Raw genomic sequence first — 19872 nt, forward strand, 5'->3', positions numbered from 1 at the left:
CCTCCCCCCCCCCCCAAAAAAAAAACACACCCACACAACCCTTTACTCTAGGTAACAGCGTAGAATCTGATAGCACGAGGTAGAGCCACCGTGAGGCAACAGGTGTCTCGCACCTACCATCTGCAGTGAAAGCCAGTTTATTTTGGTTCCCTGCTACTATCTGCATAAAGGCTCACTAATTGAGCTGCAAACCTGCAACCGCACCAGCATGGTCAGAGCCCACGCACACACTCATTCTCTGTAGGGATATTCATTCCTGAAAATGCAATTATGGAAGCAAGAAGATGTCAGAGACGCAATTACTATTTTGACCTCAGTGTGATTACTCCAGCACCTCATACTTTCTGCAAAACAAGTCAAGAAGAAGACACAGGAGCCCCAAGCCACAAACAATTCCTACATGACTGAACTGTTATAAGCATTCACCTGCCAAGCTGTACCCTCAAATTTGCTCCTACTTGTACACATAAGACAGTATTTCAGGCTCAGTAGCTGCAAGATTTTTAACAGATAATTTTTTAACACACCTACTCCAAGAGGGAGTGGATTTGTAGAAATGGGTATGCCAAATCCAAGACAGTGAACGGTTCTTGTGATAAGGGGAGCAAGCATAATGCATTATGTAGGATGAAAACTTCAGATGCCTTTAATTGCCTTATTTAAACAGACCCATTTAACAACGTCGTATTTCAGTGAACGTACTGACAGAACTGTGAATCAGTGTAAGAATATTTTTCTGTCAGAGTCTTGCATGGTTATTTCTCTGAGAAGATAAAAAGTGATATCACAGTACAGAGCTCATCATTCAAAGACACGGATCTGTTTATACTTACACTGATCATTAAATAAGCATTTTCCTGACAAAAAAAGGCACTGAAAATTCCAGATTAGCCATTCCAGGGAGTTGAAGGATAGTTCTTTATGCATGATCCAAATTCTTAAGTCCTGAAACTCTGGCATTATTTTTATATTAGTGTTTAAAATTACACCAGTGTGCCTGCATGCAACTTCAATATAATAAATACTAAGTAGATACAGAAAAAGCAGCACTAAGAACCTGTCAGGAATCAGGAGGAAAACGCAAAGTGAAACTCAGTTTTCTGTTGGCAGCACTGCTATTTGCCTTTCTTGTTTTTCCAGAATTCAAGTGACAAACCTGTACATACAACCCTGCAAACCCAGAAGCTCTGTACTACACAAAGAGGAAGCACTTTTGCGCTTTGTGACCACGTGTTGAGAGTTTGCAAGGACAACACAAGCAACATATATGGAACATTCACTGAAAGCATTAGAGGGTTTTCTCAGATTAGCAACTACAGTACTGAAAAGAAACGTACTTTGCTCTTAGAAAGAACACACAGGCTTCATGGAGGTTCTTTATTTAAAAAAGCAAAAACATAGAAAGTCTTGAGTAGAATGTAGGTAGCAATATCTTTTATAAAATTCATTCTTCTAAGTATGTATTTATTACAATAAATTATTTTCCAAAATGATGAACCTGGAGGTGGTTTCACTCCCAGCATCGTACATCTAGGCATCTCCATAATCTGAGGAAAAGAATGGGAAAAAGAAATTAATTTGAATAACCTGAAACGTGCATTTGCAAACAAGTTACTAATTCATTTTCCCATAACTTAATATTTCATCAGAAAACAAGGTGCTCTTTCCCCCCCACTCCAAATCCATCTCTCTCAGAAGAATGGCAGCATAGTCCTTCCCAAACAGAGATCCAAGGAAAAAGGAGAAATTAAAAGGAAAAAGGAGAAATTAAACACAATTTCACAGAACTTTGTTTCCCCTTCAGCCTACCTCTTTTGAGACATACATATATGTTCTTTATAGTTATTTATGTCCATTGCCCTCAGTCATCCAGTCTCTAAAATGCTTTTCCATCAAGCTTCTGGCTCTCCAGTCACCAACATTTACAGTGGGGATGATTTTCTGTGGCTTCAACCATTGAACAAAATGCTTCATTTCCAGGTAGCTGCTGTGTTCACTATAAGGAATACCTGAAATAAAGCAAATTAGAGAGATCTGTCAGTTCGCTTGGCTTCTTGCCAAAATACTTTTGCAAACTTTCAGCTCAGAAGAACTCGAATTATTTAAAAAAAAAAAAATCAAACTGGAGATTTAAATCATATAGCTAAGGTAAAAGGAAAATCCAGATTTCATTTCTGGTAAAGTTACCTCGAATTATGTTACCAAATCAATCATCTGTGCAAAATGAGCTGTATCTAACATTCAATTAAATGAACATTAAAGTTTTTAAGAGATTCAACTCCATCTGCTGATAAGAAATGAGAGGGAGAAGAAGATCCCCAGTCTCCCCTCTGTAGGAGTAAGGTATGGTAGGGATGAAATCTTGGCTCTGGAACTGAACTGCCACCAGCATCACTAGGACCAAGATTTCATCCTTGAAGTTTCTGCAATACCATATAAAAGCCTTTGTTTGCAAGAGGAGGACATGAGCAAAATGTACATAAAAATCTACATTTACAGTGTCCTCGATTACTCTTCTCCTGGAGAGATCCATCTGTTCAGTTTCTCAACAATTTATCAGAAAAAGCATTAGTTACAAAGAACAGTTGGAGTTTCCAGAACAAAAAATAAGAAAATCATTCACACAACCAGATGCACTGAATCGTTACCACACTTATACCATAAATGGTGATCCTTCCTCTCGTCTGAGGCTTGATATCCAGCAGAGAAAGGCATGAATCAGAGTAGGTCCATCCAGTAGGTTTGAAAGCCAGAACTTGATCAAAATTCTCAGAAAACTTATTTAAGTGGTCTTGCAAGCCCTGTTAAAAGAATATAGCACATACCGAGTCCCATTAAACGTCTCTTTAGTCTAAATATTGGAGATTTTATGACGGAGACACCTCAGACTAAATTTTATTTTTTCATGAATAAGAACTTTTTTCTTTTAAATACCACCTGCCTTCAAATTAATAATGATAAATATTTAAATTTGCAGAACACCTTGTACGCTAGGATCTCAACTGCTTCGTCTGAATAAGCGCATATTAATAGCTACGCATTACAAATCAGAACACATGAGGCATAATTACATCTTGTATATCTTGCCCCCAAGCTATTCATTTCCTTCGCTCAGCTGGAGGTCAGCACTCTTGCAGCTGAGTTCTGATAAAAGAAAGTAAAAGCCAGCTTCAGTGCAAAATCATCTGGTTAATTTAAAGTACCACTGACATCTTGATATCCGTTTGTTTCCAGAAGCACTCAAAGATTAAGTAAACTACCCAAAAAATTGCAGCAAGCCAGTGCACAAGTAGAGTATTGCTCTGACAACTAACTGTGCTTTATCATGTCTCCAGTCATGGTAGGAAGGAAACTAGCTCCCATCTCTTCACTCTTAAGAAAAAAAAATAAAAAAAATAAATTGAAATTTAAATAGTTGCCAAGTTGGCTAAGTTAGCCTTTGATGTTGTTTAAGCTAGGATCAGGAAGAAGATGAGAGAGAAGTATAAGGAATGTACAATCCTATTCCTGGATAAAGTGAAGTCAGTATTATTTCAAACCAAAAGCAGAAAATCAATTTCATGTGTCCTGTATAAAACCTTAAAGGCATATTCTTCATTTGAAAGACTTATGAGATTTTAGAACTCAAAATCATAAACTTCACAGCAGCAGCAGGAAGAGGAATACAAAAAAGAAAGACTGCTGAATAAAAAAGGGGAAGGGGGTGGAGATGGGGAGGCTGTGACAGAACACTAACCACTAACCACCCTGCCAGACACTTGAAAATCATCACACAGGGAAGTGGAAAGCTGCCTGCGACACTGCTGCATTTAGCAGCACCTTCAGTACCATGCCCAGTAGCAACACACAGAACCCATCAATCTGGGCACGTAGAAGACTTACAAAAAACCCTACCACAACACACTTGCAGCAGGAATCACGGCCAGCCTCCATGGCTCTTAATGCACTGCAGAAGTTCAATCTTCACTAGATTACAAATACAACTGCAGCAGCCTGCTTCTTCACACTTCATTTAAGAAGACTGACAGGGCTTAAGGCAACAATTCACAAAAACTGTACTGCCTCCCCTTGCCTGACTGAGATCCAGTACTTCAAACACAATGATTATGATAGTAACCAGTGCTAATTTGTTCTCAATTTTTGTTACAAATCAAGTGTGCTACATTCACACTAAGGATGCAATTTCAATCCCATCAAAAACAATTTGTGCATTTCAATCACAGATACTTCTCAACATCTCCCCTCAATTTTCAGTGAATGACGTTACGGAGCTAAGCAACGTGAAGGAGGTGCATGGACCTGAAGACCCCAGTCCTCTGGAAATCTTCCACTGCATATTCAAGTGGCAGAAGTCCCAACTTTTGACTTATAAAATGTTGTTTTTGTTTCAAGAGAAGCACACAAGCACTGTAGAAAAGACGGCCTCTTTCCACAAAAGAAATGACTACAGTGTTTGCTCATAACAAGTTCACTTTAAATACGCATTCCAATCTCTTCTTTTATTTCTTTGGCCAACACTATCCTAAACCTTCATCCTTTTAAAATGGAAAATACATTTTACTGCTAAATCAGCCCCCTTCAATTGCCACGACAGGCTGTTATCTAGTGTTGCTGAAGTCAGCAGTACTTGATCGGCTAATTTATCCTTAAAATATTGAGTTCATGTTTACTGATGCTACTGGAACAGAAATAAGATGAAAGGCGATAGGAACTCATCTTTAAGCACTTAACATTCTCACATTTTATTGATACTACATTTCACCAGGGCATTCACACCTAGTTACTGGCCTCATCAGAAGCTTAGCCTCTGGAAGACCACTGGGCTGCCTTCTTCACATGAACACAAAATTATTAACAAGAGGGTGAGACCAAATTCAAACAACTTCACAAATGAAGTGAAAGTCCCAGTGCAGAGGACCATAGCTGGTACCCCAGGCCCCCCATCTCTGTCCTCTGAACCTCTGTGCCTTTAGCCCTTCCCAGCCCTTTGCAGGGTCCAGGCATCGCTTCTGACACGCTGTCGATTTGTCCAGAATCCCCACTCAGAGATAAGCCCCTGCACACGATACAACTGCCTCACCCCGACAAGTAACGCTGCGTAAGACATCCTTGTGGTATAATCACGCCCTCTGCCCAAAAAAGTCCAACTATGTGAGTACGCCGCACACACTGGGATGCAGCAGCAGAATTGTGTAACAAGCCAAAAAGCTGCAGACGAAATTAACATATAGCACTATTTATTAAGACAACATGTTAAAAAAATATCCATATATATTCCCATCACTCATTTCCTGTCTCACCACTGAAAAGATTATAGAACAACTTAGAATACTGAAACACTAAGTTCTTTTTCCTGGAGCTCCTGTCCAAATCACACCACCTCCTTTTCTCCTTTTTAGGTCAACTCTGACCTTGACTGGGTCTGCAGCTAAATACCATCTTGCTCTGAAGAATTTGCTTGGGATGGCACAGCAGGCCTGCACTAAAGCAGAAAAATAAATCCAAGTTTGTAAGGCCTAAGTGACCACTGTTTCTCGGTCTTTCAGATTATCTTTAAACTAGAGCCTGCTGCTTTGCCTTATTGTCATTCTGTATTTTGTGGTCTGCTTAGAAACACCTTTTCCCCCCAGGGATTTGTCACCTTTCCTAACTAAGAAATCCCCACAAAAACTTTCAACAAGAAAATCCTACTGTCTCAAATCTCTTGACTGAAATGTGTATTTAAAGTCATCTAAGAAGAAATAATGTCTTAAAAACTGCTTTACTTGCTTTTGCTACAAATAAGATTCCTGTGTGTGGAAAAAACAAAGCACATGTATGTATGAAGTGTCCTTCAATTCATTTACTGAGTGCATTTGTTTATGGAGGGCTTTTCGCTGATTTTCCAGTATCTGTATTCCCGTATGTACCCCAAGTATCCATATTCACATTCTTCAGCACCAGAGCAGAAAGCATATTCTTTTAACAGATGAAAGAATGATTGTAAATCCAAGGAAATTGACCTGAGAGATGAACATGGAGAACCCTATTCCTTTTCATGTCAAACAACAGGCTGAAATTCGGAAATTCTCGTGGGCTGCCTCAAAACAGAGGAAGTCTCAGCCAGAAAATCCTTCTGGTCTTCTCCTATATCACACAAAGTAAAAGACAGGCTCAAAACAGGGACTCAATGTCAAAATATATTAATTGCTAATAGGATAGATCCTGCAGTCATTACATAAACCTACTTCAAAAAGGCCTGCAAAGAGCCAGCCTTTGAACAAACCTTACCTTATCTTGTACAAGCACTGAACTGAAGTTACACTTCCAGTGCATCACGTTTGGAAACATTTATTAATGCTTAATTGCATTTCATTTTCAATGTACTGCAGTATGTCAAAACTCTACTAAATGAATATGATCTGACAAGAGGGTAAAAAGCACCAAACAACACTGGCTGGGAGGAACCAACAGTAAGATTAGCTAGCAAGTTAACTAACAGAGTACATTTTCAGAACTTACCTTAAAAGTAATTTGCATCATGGGAAGAATGTGAAGCAAAGTACCAGCCCAGTCCACACTGATGAGGGAATTAACAGCTGCTGACTCCAAGCACTGCAGTGTTTTGTATTTATCACGGGACATGCTTGCTTTCGAGCCCAGAACTTCAGCAATTGCTTTAGGATTAATTGGGAAAAAAAAAAGTAAACAACCAAACACACAGAAAAAAATATAAAAGTAAGAGGTATTTTGTTACTTGTTTTGGAGACATTCCTAGTTACTGTACTGGATTATCACTGCAAGTGGTGTGTGCAGGTTTAGGCACCACAGTATAGAAAGGACATAAAAGTGTTAGAGAGTGTCCAAAGGAGGGTTACAGAGATGGAGAAGGGCCTAGAGGGCAAGATGAGTGAAGAGCAGCTGAGGTCCCTTGGTTTGCTCAGCCCAGAGCAGAGCAGGCTGAGGGGAGGCCTCACGACAGCTCCCTCACGAGGGGAGTGGAGGGGCAGGCACTGAGCAGGACCTCAGGGAACGGCATGGAGCTGGGACAGGGGAGGGTCAGGCTGGGGGTTAGGGAAAGGTTCTGCACCCAGAGGGTGGTCGGGCACTGGGACAGGCTCCCCAGGGCAGTGGGCATTGCACTCAGATTGATGGAGGTCAAGCAGTGTTTGTACAATGCTCTCAGACATAGGGTCTGATTTTCTGGGTGGTCTCATGCAGACCCAGGAGTTGGAGCTGATGATCCTTGTGGGTCCCTTCAAACTCGGGATACCCTACAATACCACAATTATTTTTAATATTGAAAAAAAATCCATATTCAACAGGATGAATGGTATTTCATATCCTAAAATTAAGAAGAAAGATCTGTAATGGCTGTTTAAAAAAAAACAAAAAACACAAAAAATATATTTTTTAGTACCAGAATTTAGTATGACAACTGGAAAGAGAAGGAGAATAGAAGCACTTTGATAAGTTCTAAGTCATATTTCTTTGGTAAAATGTTACTGGGGTGAATTGTTATTTATTTCAAATAAGCCAGAAACACTTAGTTTTTGGAATATGCTACAAACAATGTAAATAATCTAAATTTCAGTGTGAAATTCTTGTATTGATGACTTCAAATATACTCAAATCACAAATGGTACACAGCTGCCTGCTCCAGGGTATACATCTGGGCAATCAATTTGTTTTCTAACACTGTAACTGAGTGAAGCATAGCATACAAGATTTTCATTAAGACAGAAAAGATGTGTTTTGGTTTGGGGAATGCTGTGTTAAAACAGATTTCATTAAAACTGATTACTATACGTATTCATGAAAATGCATAATGTAAACCTGGAAGGAAAAACTGTTAGCAATAATAGAAGTTGAAGAATAACTACATCCCCGTGCTCTCTTAGCAGAATAAAATTATTAAAACTGAAAATGTCATTTATGCTTTTAAGTTGTCTTTAGCCCTTTTCTCACCACAATCAATTGAACAGGTTTATTCATGTGGTATCCAAATATGTATTCTGCGTATGTGTGTGGGGGGTGGTGGTTGTAAAAATGGCAAAAAAATACTTCTATCAAAAAGTTTAAACTTACTGATGAGAAAAATAAAAAACTAGCAGTAGGATTATTAAATCTGTTTGATTTCTTAATGCAATATCTGATTATTAAGACTAAGGGACCATTTATGTTTTTCAAGAAAAAGTCGTTAACACTGATTTAGACATTTAATTATTTGATCAGTTACAGGTTTTTTACATACCTAAAAAAACTTTTTCTTTTCCAATGGAGTAAGTGCCACAGACAACTAGAGTACGTGGGTTTAAAGTCACTGTCTCAAAGGCAGTATTGACAGCAAACTGGATAACTTCTTGTTGAGAAGGAAAAGTGTATTCAGGACTACAGTACCTGGGGCATGGAAACAAGACACACCAATTCATTACACTAAATGGAAAAAATCTGAATTTACCAAGAAGGACCTCCAACTTGCATGCACACTTACACAAAGTAATGACAAAGATGCTATTCTGAAACATAACTTCAGTCTACTTAAAATCTATTAGAAATCACTAAAGTGTTCAGATAAAATTATTGGAATAAAATTTACACTGAGTATATCAGTCTTCTCTCTACAACCCTACAACCATTCACTTGTCTGACACTGCCACTCAATTCTGTAGCTTTTTTTCCTCTATAAATACCAAGTGCTCTTTCAAGCTAGATATTTGCAGCACGTACTAATTACATCCTTATGTCTATTTTTCCTCATGCACACAAACCATAACATAAAGCATTATTCATTCGCAGAAACATATGGAAGAGAAATGAAAGACTGCAGCTGGGCATTAGTCATCATATACAGAAAAACAATTTTATATACATGAGTCACAGAAAGGTCTAATGAAAACCTGGATAAGTGACAACCATTTGGCATTCTTTCACTCTCTGAATTCTCTCTTCTCCCGACCCCTTTCATAATATAGCTGAATACTCATAAAAGCAACGTTGCACAATCCTCTACTTTTAGAGTTAAACGCTTAATGTACAAATTTTGCAACCCAGAACTTAATACCATGTATAAATAAGATGGTCATCTCAACAAATACTTGACTATCTTTTCCAACACCTACTTTTAATCTCTCACGTAACAGCATAGGAGATGAACAAGGCAGACGTATATAAAATCAGATATTTTTCAGAAGTCTGTATAACACTAGCTAACAAGTGTTAAAACAGTAAGGTCATTTATACTTACATTTATGTGGTTCACATAAAGTTTTACTAAACTGAAAAGAGGATTAATATATAAAATGTATGTTAAATGCAGCTTACGTAGTATCAAGGTAAAGGGTGTGGACTTTTTGACCAAGCAAAGCAGGGTAGCGCTGCATAGAAGGATCTGCCCTGAAGTCTCCTGTGTGCAGGATAGCAGTTCCACTGGGCAGACAAAAAAGGATCATTGTTGCACCTGGACAACTGGAAAGGAAAAACAAAAAACAAGAAAACACCACGCAAATTATGTTAGTTTCTATATAGGTATAGTGCCTTGAGACAAGAGATAAACCACTGTTTATCAGTGTATATCAGTGGCATGAAAGGCTGCAGAACAGCATTTTAAAATCAGAGCTACTACACTGCCTAAGTTAGCTAGAAATTTTTGTTTTATAAGGAATCCTAAAGCTATCCTTATTGCCTCAAAGTAGCCTTGAGTTCTCAGCTGAGACAGAAAGAAGAAAAATTACCAACAATAAAGTAATCAAGCATTATTATTTATATCCCTTTTGGGGATGTTCTTTCTTCTAGGTACAACAAAGATGCTGCCTCAGTTGCAATTTCTGAGATTCTATTAAACTTGATTTAAAGAAGAAACAGCACACCAAAAAGCAGCAGCATTCTTATTTGGGGGAAACATTATTATTTCAGATGTATCTTCATTCCTCTAGGACTTACTGAAGCATTTCCTTTTAAACTCTATTTGCAGGTTTTAAACATCATCCAATATCCAGAATTCAGTGGTTATAAATACAACTCTTGTGTTGGCCACAATGCATCCACTGCGCCTTCTGCAGTTCCTCACCAAAGCTGTCTGAAGGGCAAGTGCAGACTGGAAAACCAGACTGGGACTATTTTGGACATGAATCATCTGTAAAGGGTAAATGAAATCTCAGAAACCAGGAAAACTGGCATGAATCAGAGCTAAAATGACAGAATTGGTAAACTCTCCAAGAAGTTGAACTTTGTACCTAAGGTTTACATGCCTTTTAAATTGAAGGCAGGGGATCAAGGAGGCAAACAGGAAAAATGAAAAGTGTCCAAATTACATAAGAAACAAGGCTTCCTTCATTCCCAGAAAGGGTTCTCAAAGGACTTCATGGAATCTTATCTCTCCAACTATAAACAAAGCCTAAGATAAGTAATATTCAAACCAGCTGTGACACAGTGCTGTGTGTCAATATATAGTTTAGGAAAAGGACTTCTCTTCGAGCCCATAGCCAAATAAGGTACCAAGAGACAGAATGGCAAGAGCATGAGGATGGAATCCAGCAGCTACTGAACCCTAAATCCAGCATTACCACACACTGACAGTGCAATGCTGGGCAAAGATCTCACCCTTTATCACCAAATCCAGTAGATATTTTTTTCCCCCTCCAGATTTCAACAGGGTTTTCTTTATCATTCAATTTTAAAAATGTTGGCTAGGTTTTGTCTCTCTCAGGATCCAAAGGAACACATTTTTCTTTAGCTGAAGATCTCAATATCTTCAGCTGAAACCTAACAGATCTGATAACCAGTTCTAGGATGTTCCCAGCTAGATAACAAAAACTTAAGTGTCCAGACCACTGGAAAATCCCAAGCTCTCAGAAGTGTAAAAATTAAGGAGCTATGTGTGGTTGACACTAATGGACTCATTGCTAGCAAAAATAAAAGTAAGGTAGAGCTATCAAAAAAGCCTAGATTTGATTTTCAAAAACAACCCACCTATTCCAAAAGCTAACTACTTGCTATATATTTAGGTTTCTACATGCCTAATGCTCTCGTGAAGTGAAAATGCACATTACTAAGTCATGTCAGGTATCTGAAGAATTTCTACCCTTTTTTCAGATCCACTAAAACCTAAGAACTACAGAAATAAAAACTGCCTCTGTACAGTTATCTTAATATTCTATCCAACCAATGGAGTGATACATACTGATTGGCATCGAGCAACACCACTTTGATCCCATTCACGACACATTCCGTGTCCATCGGCAGCACATGGACGTACTGCTCTTTGACTCGAAGTTTGCTCTTCACCAGATTGCCAGTTATCTGTAACAAGAAAAGGATTTAATATGGAATAGGAACAGAATCTAAAAAAAGCCTTTGTTTATTTTAGAAACAAAAGCTCTCAAAGCCAGACAGCCTGGCTTTGAGAGAAACTATGAGATCCTGCATGTAATCAAGCCTTTCAGTAGCATTTCACCTCTCAAAAAGCAAACTGAAGAAAAGCTGTCTTAAAAAAAAAAAACAAATAAACTTTTGAAAGCCTGTCAGCAAGTTATGGGTTGGAATCCAAGAGGAGGCCAACACGGAGGAACAACACAGCAAACATCTGTTACAGACTGACTAGTCAAGAATCACAAATGGTTTGGAAGGGACCTTAAAGATGACCTAGTTCCAACCTCCCTGCCACGGACAGGGATGCCACCCACTAGATCAGGTTGGTCAAGGCCCCATCCAACCTGGCCTTGAGCACCTCCAGGGATGGGGCATCCACAACTTCTCTGGGCAGCCTGTGCCTCACCTCTTTCCAAGCAAAGAATTTGCTCTTAACCTTTAACTCAAATAACTCAAATTTCCCCTTTTAGTTTAAAACCATTCCTTGTCATTATCTGACTGAACAAGAAGTCACTCTCCATCTTTTTTTTTTTTTTTAATAAGCCCCCTTTAAGCATTGAAAAGCTGCAATGAGGTCTCCCCAAAGCTTTCTTGCAAGGGGATCCCACATTCCCCTACAAATTTCCACCATGCATAATTGCCCCAACAGCGGAACTTCTGGTCCTCTATTTATTTTCACCACTGTAGAAGTGATTGTAGTTGCAAACAGTTGGATAACATCCACTAATCTTGAAAGCCCTTACCTTGTTACAGTAGATTGGAAACATGAAGTTTTTTGTCAACCCGCAATAGTGATCAGAGTGAAAATGAGTGAGGAAATAGGCTGTGCAGCCTTCAATTTCTCCATACTGGAAAGCATCAACTGTAAAACCAGTTCCTGCAGCAGAAGGAAAAAGGCAGAAGAACCTTGTCAGTAAACATGCATAGTTCAGAACAAGTTTCTAGTTAGATTTTTAATGTTATTCTTTTTTATTTATTTCTTCCAAATTGAAAAGGGACAACAGCTACACTCTATATAAAGTTTTAGGGACGATTTAAGGATGAACATGTTTTGTATGAGTCAACAGTCACAAAAAAGATTTTATCTCATTAAAACAAAGATTTAGCAAAGCGTCCAAGTGCAAATATGTTCAAAGGTCTTCCATATATCTGTTGTTCAGCTGCCATCCTACACAGATGGCAAAGCAAATAGAAAACATCTATCTGCATTCAGCTATTATTTTTGAAAGTTCATGTGAATTAAAATCTAATACCAGCATCTTAACACAAGATAAAATGGAGAATGACAGCTTAAAAAAAAAAAACAAAACGCATTTTGTGATCAAACTGTAATTTTTCAATTACTCTATGGTTAATATTACTCCTAAAAAATGCTACCAAGTTACTAGTTACCAAATAAGCGATCCGGGGTCTTCAAAAAAATTTGTTGAGATGAAACTTGACCAACTTGCAGCTATTCCACGTTCTCAGTGAGGTGCTGTTTGCATAAAGGTGTTGCATAAAGACAGCTCTCTGCAAATCTAATTTTTTAAGTGTATATGTATGACAGATGGTCCTTGCACATTGGGTTACACTTTTGTAAAACCACCAAATACTGCACAGAACTACTGTATTTGGTGGCACTCAAATATTTTTCACTGTCTGTTATGCAAATTTCCCAGATCTCCCAGTAGGGCTAGAAACAGTTCTATTCACTGGAGGATCAAACATCAAGTGTTTGCAAGTCAAAAAAAATACAGTGGTCTGTTAATTGAAACCAAAAGAAAACAAAAGAAAACAATACAAACAAACAAAAACCTGTTTGAGAGATACCAAACTCGACACGTTAGGGAGGCTGAGTTATATTATGCCACAGGGATAGATACATATCATTAGCAACATAGAAAACACAGTCAAATACACTTCAAGTCTAGTAATAAAGCTGAGAATACCAAATAACATAGATAATAGCAAAGCAACTTTAGAATTTCACTGTAAGCACAGAACTCTGCATCTCACATTTATTACATATGGGAAATGCTCTCAGCCCACAGAACCCAAGATACAGGTGTAACCTCACACGCACTTGTAGGTCAATCCTCAAGCAGCAGCTTGGCACTTGGAATCACCGATGTATTTGGCTTCCTCAGATATCTTATTAAGACTAAATCCTTTGGTGGTAAACAGAACTGAGAGGATGTGAAGTTTTATTTCTTTGTTTTTTAAAGTTCCTCATGTATTCTGTATTTAGCTTGAGAAGACTGAGGGATTCCTGTCTGTTTTGCTGAGCCAATTTTTTTGCTTGGTTTTAATTTCTTTGCTTACATACTTGTAGCACTTCGTATTTCTACTATTTGTGAGCTTCATATACAAAACAATTTTTTTTTTTAACTTACTGTAAGGAAATAATTGTTATCGACTGCCCCATTTTCACTGGCAAATGAAACAATGTAGAAGATTAAATTTGGGAATTAAAAATAAGTGCATATTAACAAGGGATATATCCAAAAAAATAAGAACATAAATCAGTCTTTAAATACTCCTCATGCTTTTTATTCTGTCAAACACATGCAAAAGTCTATCCCTAAAATCACTTTCCTGAGATGACTATGTCAGTGTGCTTTATTGATGAGGCTATTGATGACTCTGGATCTACAATCACTTTCTTCTGGTTATCTGCACCCAAACAAGACTTCATTGACTGGGATGGAAGAAGGAAAATTTGTTACAGACTGCAACACTAAATGACTATGGGGAGTGAACACGCTGAAAGCTTACATTAGGGAAAAACACAATACACCAACCCAAATTGGTTAATCACTACAGAAAGAAATAATTGTCTCTCACCTGGTATTTTCTTGTAGAAAGGGCACTGTTTTTTTCTTGCTCCTTCACCTGTAGCAGGTAATTCTCTAATTTTTTTTCTCCACTTTCTGCGGCCACCAGAAGTTACATCTACCAGCTCTCCATTCTTATTTGAACTTTCTTCAGCTCCTTCTACGTCCTCCACAGATCCCTCAGCTTTCCTTTTTTGCTGTTTGGGCCTCTTTCCATTGGGAGTTCCTGAACTTGGTGTCTGCTTTTCCTCACTCAAACACACCTCTCTCTTACTTTCCTCTTTTACTTTGGGTTTTAACCCAAAGAAAACACCAATGTCCATTTGTTTGAGTTCTTTGGCAGAACTGGATTTGGCATTCGCACTTGCTAAAGGATGAGATGACACTGTTTTAGAGACGGAGCTGGGAAAGCATGCATCAGCTGCGTTAAGGTTTTCTTCTTTCTTCACTACCGACTGTGAACTCTCCTGGTGAGCAGCTTTTTCAATTGCACTAGCAGCCATTTTACCTGGATCGGTTAAACCGTTATTTGGGTCCCTCCTAACCTTACTTTTTTGTGACAGAGGAGAGCCAGCACCTTCCCTGACTGCCACCAGTGGCGTACCTGTAAGACCCACACACACAGAATCCAAAGCAGGAGCACCACTACCTTTCAACTCTGTGTTACCTGCATCAGTAGCTGAGGAAATTAATCCTGGCTGTTGAACCTCCTCCTCAAATAATTCACAACTAAAAGGAAAAGAGGAGTCTGTCACTACGGCCTCTTGATGATGCTGATTACCTACACATGCTGAATTACAGAAGTTGCTGCTCACATGACTTTGAGAAGCAGCTATTCCACTATAATGTTGACAGTTCCATGTATTTACTTCCTCACAGTGTTGGTTTTTTAATACAAAATTTCCCTGTTCAATATGCTTGTACTGATGCTTCTGCTGTAAAAGAAGTCCATTGCACTTTTTGACCTCCACAGAATCAGATTCTGTATCTTCAAAGTTCTGGCCTTTGAATAATTCGTTTTGTGATACTTTTGCTTTTTTCTCCTCTTCATCAGTTTCCTCTTCACTTTCCTCACAAGTACTCAGTGGAGAGTAAGAAATTTCACAGTCACTGAAGTCCACTTTTGACTGTAGTAGACTTGGCTGATTTGTGTCTTTTTGACTACTCAGATCCCCTCCTGTAACACATTCTTGAGAGGACGCAAAGTCATAAAATTCAAATTTACAACTATTATCTGTGGTTTGTGTAAACTGAAATGTTTGTTGAGAGTTTTGAGCATGTGCAAAAGAGGAAGTACTTTCACTGGTTATATTTAGAGTCTTCTTTTGTGGTGAGCTCTGTACCATTGATGCACACTCGTATTTTGGGATGTTTTTTACATTATTGGATTGTTTCTCATTCTGTGAAATTTCTTCTGAATGACTTGGGAAACAACCAGACTTTGCAGCAGTAGAGCATGTGGACTTCCCCTCCAAAGCGTGTGCCGAAGAGCTTACCAGATATTCTCCCGCCCTGCTCGCTGCAAGTAGGAAATGACTATAGCGCTTGTAGTGGGATGGAATGGTAGAAGTGCAGAGTAAGCCATCAGGACACTCTATGAAAACAGTTTAAAGAGAAGTTCTGTTAATATGTTTGCATATATAATTGGCATAATCATTAAAATAAAAAACACATGGCATACAACTTAAAAGTTGTTTCTTATAAATACAGCTATTGGAGGAGAGAAGCCACAAGTACAAAGTAATTTTCAAGCTGCCAGATCTCGTTCCAGAGACAAGGCCAGAACGAGAATGTTTCCAAACTAAAACCAAAAGGCTGACACTAACACAGCACTAACCCACTAACCTTGAATTCATTCACCCTTCCAACAAGAGCATGGCACCTTGTTTCAGTACTGTGCTAACGTAGTTACATGGCTTCTGGTTTCGAAGTGTGTCATGCACAGGCAATGATCTCAGAGTAACAGCACCAGAAATAGGCCAAGATATGTTTCAAAACAAACCAAGCCTAGGTTCTGAATCAACCTGAAACTGCATTTAAAATGGTCTGTTAGGTTATATGTTAAATTTGAAAACTGTCATGTATATACTTATGTCCTTAAAGTATTCAGGATCCATTTGCCAGCAAAAAAACCCGCGGCTGTTCCCTATGCAATTTTTGTTGAGTTTGGTAGCCTAACTTTTAAGAATTTAAAGACAGATGCAAATCAATCAGTATTTTTCATCTGTTAATTATGGGAGGAAGAGGTGGAAATCAGGTGTTAACACATCTGCATCAAGTTAAAACCACTGCCAACATCAGGAATAAGAGCTCAGATTTCACTGTTCTGAAGAAACTTCAAGGAAAGTAAAAAAGATATGAAAAGATAAGTTGCAGTTATTTATAAACACTGTATTTCCTCACATGGAACTAGTCATGGGAATGGTTCCATCTCTATTCCTCTTGAACAGAACTGTGAACCAGTGTTATCTTGTAATACAGGAATATCCATGTATAATTCTGGATAAAATTTCTAAAGCATACTTGACCCAGGGCTAATGTTTCAAGCAAATTAACCTAACAGACTTATTTCTGGTTACAGCTGTCCTCAGAGAACCGCACAAATCACACATTTATTGCTGATACCCATACCAACATGGATATAGGATAACAACATACATACTTCAGGAAATTCAGTGTTACAAGTAGAGAAGTCTCAGCTGAAGGAGGTTTTTGGTGAACACTGACTGAATGATTGAAAGGAATTCCAATATTTTAAGCTGGTAAATATTCACCTTCGATTTCTTCAAGCCAGTGAAAAGTGGGATTTGCTAAACCATCATGAATCTCTATCACATATTTTTTGAGATTAGGTTCTGAAATTTTCGTATCAGATTTCCACATTCTTCACAAAGAGCTGAAAATTTGATAAGAAAATGTCAATAGATGATCAGCAACAACTTTCTGAAAATCATACCAGCTACCATCTCGCGTTTTGAACCAATTATGAAAACTGAAGCTTTCACGCTGCTTCCTGAAGAGCTTTTCTCTTACCCTACTCCTACCTTTTTCAGTGGATCCAGGGGTGTCCAAACACTCGGCAACGTGCCACCGAGGCGTCTGGACTCGCAGCAAGGCGAAGGGCATCTGGCAGCTGGGACAGTGCCCGTCGTGCACCGGCCTTGTGCTCTGTGGGCTGCGCTCTGCCTGGCTGCCTGTGCTCTCCTGGGAGAGCACGCTGCTGTCATCTTTACTCGCCTCTGGATCCTCGTTTGGCCGTGATGTTGGCTCGCTTTCCTGATGATCACCATTTTTCCCCCCCGATTTTCTCTTATTTCCATTTCTCCTTTTCAGCCTGCCCCTGCCCTCGGTTACTTTCCGCAGAGGAGCCGAGGGCCTCTCCGAAGCGCTTTGTCGCTTGCGCTTCCTGACGGACCTGTACTCCCAAATGTCCTCCTCCAGCAGAGCCTCCTCAGCCATGGCCCCGCACAACCCCCCCTCCCCGCCCTCCTGAGGGGACACCCCACAAACCCAGCCCGCCTTCCCCTAAGGCGCCCTCTCTCCCCTCCGCCCGGCAGCCAAGCGCCCCGATTCCATCTTAACGACCCCAACCCGGGCCCCAAAGCCAGCAGCAGCCCGTGAGGGGACATCAGCACGGCGGCCCCTCAGCCCCTCAGGATTCAACTACCGCCTCCCTCTCTCCCCTCAGCCCCGGCCGCCGCCATTGCCCCTCAGCGGCCCCGGCCACCGAGGCTTTCCGCGGCAGTTTCGTCACCCTTCCCGCAGCATCCCCCTCCCCCCCCAAAAAAATCCCACCGCCCTAATTGTCTGATTTGCGCCGCTTTTCGCATCTGTTCATCTATTTTATTTTATTATTTAAAAAAGGAGAAAGGCGGGAAAATAAAAGGCTGTGTGGAATCTGCCGAGCCGGCGTTGGCGCGCTGAGGGCTTCTCCTGACGAATATGCTCCTCCGGATAACAAAAGCCCTGTAAAAAATCGGGGAGGAATCATCAGCTCCCCCCTTTAATACAGCCGAGTTGCGGCGTGCTCGCGCGCGGCGCTTGGCGATTATTTTTAATTATTTCTGTTTAATTACAACCGTGCCGCCCGCGTGTCGAATCTGCGGCGGCCAAACGGCAGGGCGGCAGCGGCGGGCGGGAGGCGCCATGGCGGCGGGGGCGCTGCCCGGGCTGCGGCCCGCCCAGACGCAGCTGGAGTACGGCCTGCTGGACGCCGACAGCCCCCGCGACAAGGAGGCCTTGGTCTACGGTTACCTGCAGAAAGCCGACAGCCGGGAGCGGGACCTGACGGTGCCCGAGCTCGGCGGAGGTGGGTGGAGGGGCCCGCGATGGGCCCCGGTGCCCCCCCGGGCTCGCCCTGAGGGGCTCACCCTGAGGGGGTGCCTTGGGTGACGAGGCTGGGAGCGGCTCTCTTTAAAGGTGTTTTTATCTGGTTATGGGGCTCTGAGTCTTCAAAAGCCCCCCGGGGGGGCAGAGGGCAACATAAGAGAAGCCCCTTATGGATGCTCGCTTGGTACCGGTTGCAAAAATCATGTTCTTTAAATCCTCTTTCTTCCGTTAGCTTCACTGACTTCTTTTTTTTTGTTTTCCCTCCAATAAAGCGTTTCGTTTTCCTCCAGTGTGTTGACAGGAAGCTTCCTCCCGCTCTCAGCTCTCTCTCCCTGGCTTCCCGCTCGTCAGTTTCCATCCCTGCAGCCTAAGGCATGCTGTGCTGGAGACATCCTCCTCCTTCAGGGCTCTGCCTGTTTCCCCTTCGTGTTTCGCATATTTCTCCACCTCTTCTTGTGAAAAGTGTGAATCGAGGGTTACATAAAGGTCTTGCAAGTCCTGCTCGGGGTCCTTGTAACCTAAGTGAGGCTCTCTGGGACTCTGAGAGATTAAGGAGTTTGCAAGACAGAGGCCTAAGCAGATAAACTGTGGGATTAAAACCACACACGTAGCATAGGAGTGAATTCTGACTTTTAACCAATGAAGCAAAGTGAATGCTTTTTCTGTCTGGATTTGGACTCCTGAATTGAATTTTCACTTTCGTCATCAGTAATATTTCTGTTTCTGCCTTCTGTCAAAGCTTGTATTCTGCAGAAATCAGCTCAAATAGTAGCCAGAGTTATTTATTTCCAGTTTATTTTTAGGAAAGATATCCCAGTTCTACTGAAGAGGGAAGATACGTCATAAAACAAATAACCTGCTCTTTTCTTTTGAAAAAGCCAAGTGGAAAGTCTTGTCCATACACAGCAGAAATAATGCATAAATTATTGTAATTACTGTCACCAAATCTGAACGTTTGTGCATTCATTTATCCTTTTAAATATATATGTATATAGTATATAGGTAGGAAACAAATTTCTGCTTACTGAAGGAGGAAACAAACCTGCTGACTTGAGTAGCTGTAACTTCTGGGGCAATAAGAACTTGGTTTGCTGAAACTGACAGGGTGGAAGTTTTGAGTATTTTTAGATTAATCAGAGTAAATATGTTAAAAAAATCATAATTCATCAAAAACTTAGTTCAACTTTACAATGGGACTTAGCTATCTGGTTTTGATCCCGTTATTTTCAGAAGAGTTGGATGGAAATAATGGCAAACTGTAATCTAGGACATTTATGCCCTGATACCAGTTTCTTATGGGACCAGAGGAATTGGTCCCATAAGAAGTTACCAGTGAGGAAATATTGCCTTAATGTTTCATCAAGTAATTGAAATAAAT

General features: G+C 40.2%; 2 protein-coding genes across 4 annotated transcripts in view; one reads left to right on the forward strand and one right to left on the reverse strand.

The window, feature by feature from the left end:
- Positions 1–1363: 1363 nt before the first annotated feature.
- On the reverse strand, positions 1364–17903 carry DCLRE1A (DNA cross-link repair 1A). Of its 3 annotated transcripts, XM_068688626.1 has the most exons (11): positions 17210–17350; positions 16940–17061; positions 14176–15759; positions 12093–12226; positions 11162–11280; positions 9304–9447; positions 8234–8379; positions 6502–6656; positions 2660–2801; positions 1810–2009; positions 1364–1547 (listed from the first exon to the last, which is right to left on the reverse strand). In XM_068688626.1, exons 2-10 carry the CDS (start codon positions 17046–17048, stop codon positions 1843–1845), a joined length of 2700 nt encoding a protein of 899 aa, XP_068544727.1. In that variant the 5' UTR covers positions 17049–17061; positions 17210–17350; the 3' UTR covers positions 1364–1547; positions 1810–1842. The 3 variants fall into 3 exon arrangements, 2 of the variants coding, with proteins under 2 accessions (XP_068544727.1, XP_068544726.1); XM_068688625.1 differs by lacking the exon at positions 16940–17061 and having other exon boundaries at positions 17210–17902; XR_011098344.1 differs by lacking the exons at positions 1364–1547; positions 1810–2009; positions 16940–17061 and adding an exon at positions 6003–6126 and having other exon boundaries at positions 2668–2801; positions 17210–17903.
- Positions 17904–18256: 353 nt separating this feature from the next.
- Positions 18257–19872, forward strand: part of NHLRC2 (NHL repeat containing 2) — a 37813-nt gene continuing 36197 nt past the window's right edge. Inside the window, exon 1 of the mRNA XM_068688627.1 lies at positions 18257–18474. Coding sequence (XP_068544728.1) covers positions 18312–18474 — 163 coding nt within the window. The 5' untranslated portion in view covers positions 18257–18311. The remainder of the gene's footprint in view (positions 18475–19872) is intronic.

This window comes from Anas acuta, chromosome 7 (genome assembly GCF_963932015.1).
Source record: "Anas acuta chromosome 7, bAnaAcu1.1, whole genome shotgun sequence".
NCBI lineage: Eukaryota > Metazoa > Chordata > Aves > Anseriformes > Anatidae > Anas > Anas acuta.

Bases quoted from the DNA above. Each gene is read 5' to 3' on its own strand.
- DCLRE1A (XM_068688625.1), bottom strand. From the start codon at position 17,624: ATGGCTGAGGAGGCTCTGCTGGAGGAGGACATTTGGGAGTACAGGTCC. The intron at 15,760-17,209 runs GTAGGAGTAGGG...CTGTTTTCATAG, and splicing joins CCCTGGATCCACTGAAAAAG to AGTGTCCTGATGGCTTACTC. The intron at 12,227-14,175 runs GTGAGAGACAAT...CTTCTGCTGCAG, and splicing joins TTTCTACAAGAAAATACCAG to GAACTGGTTTTACAGTTGAT.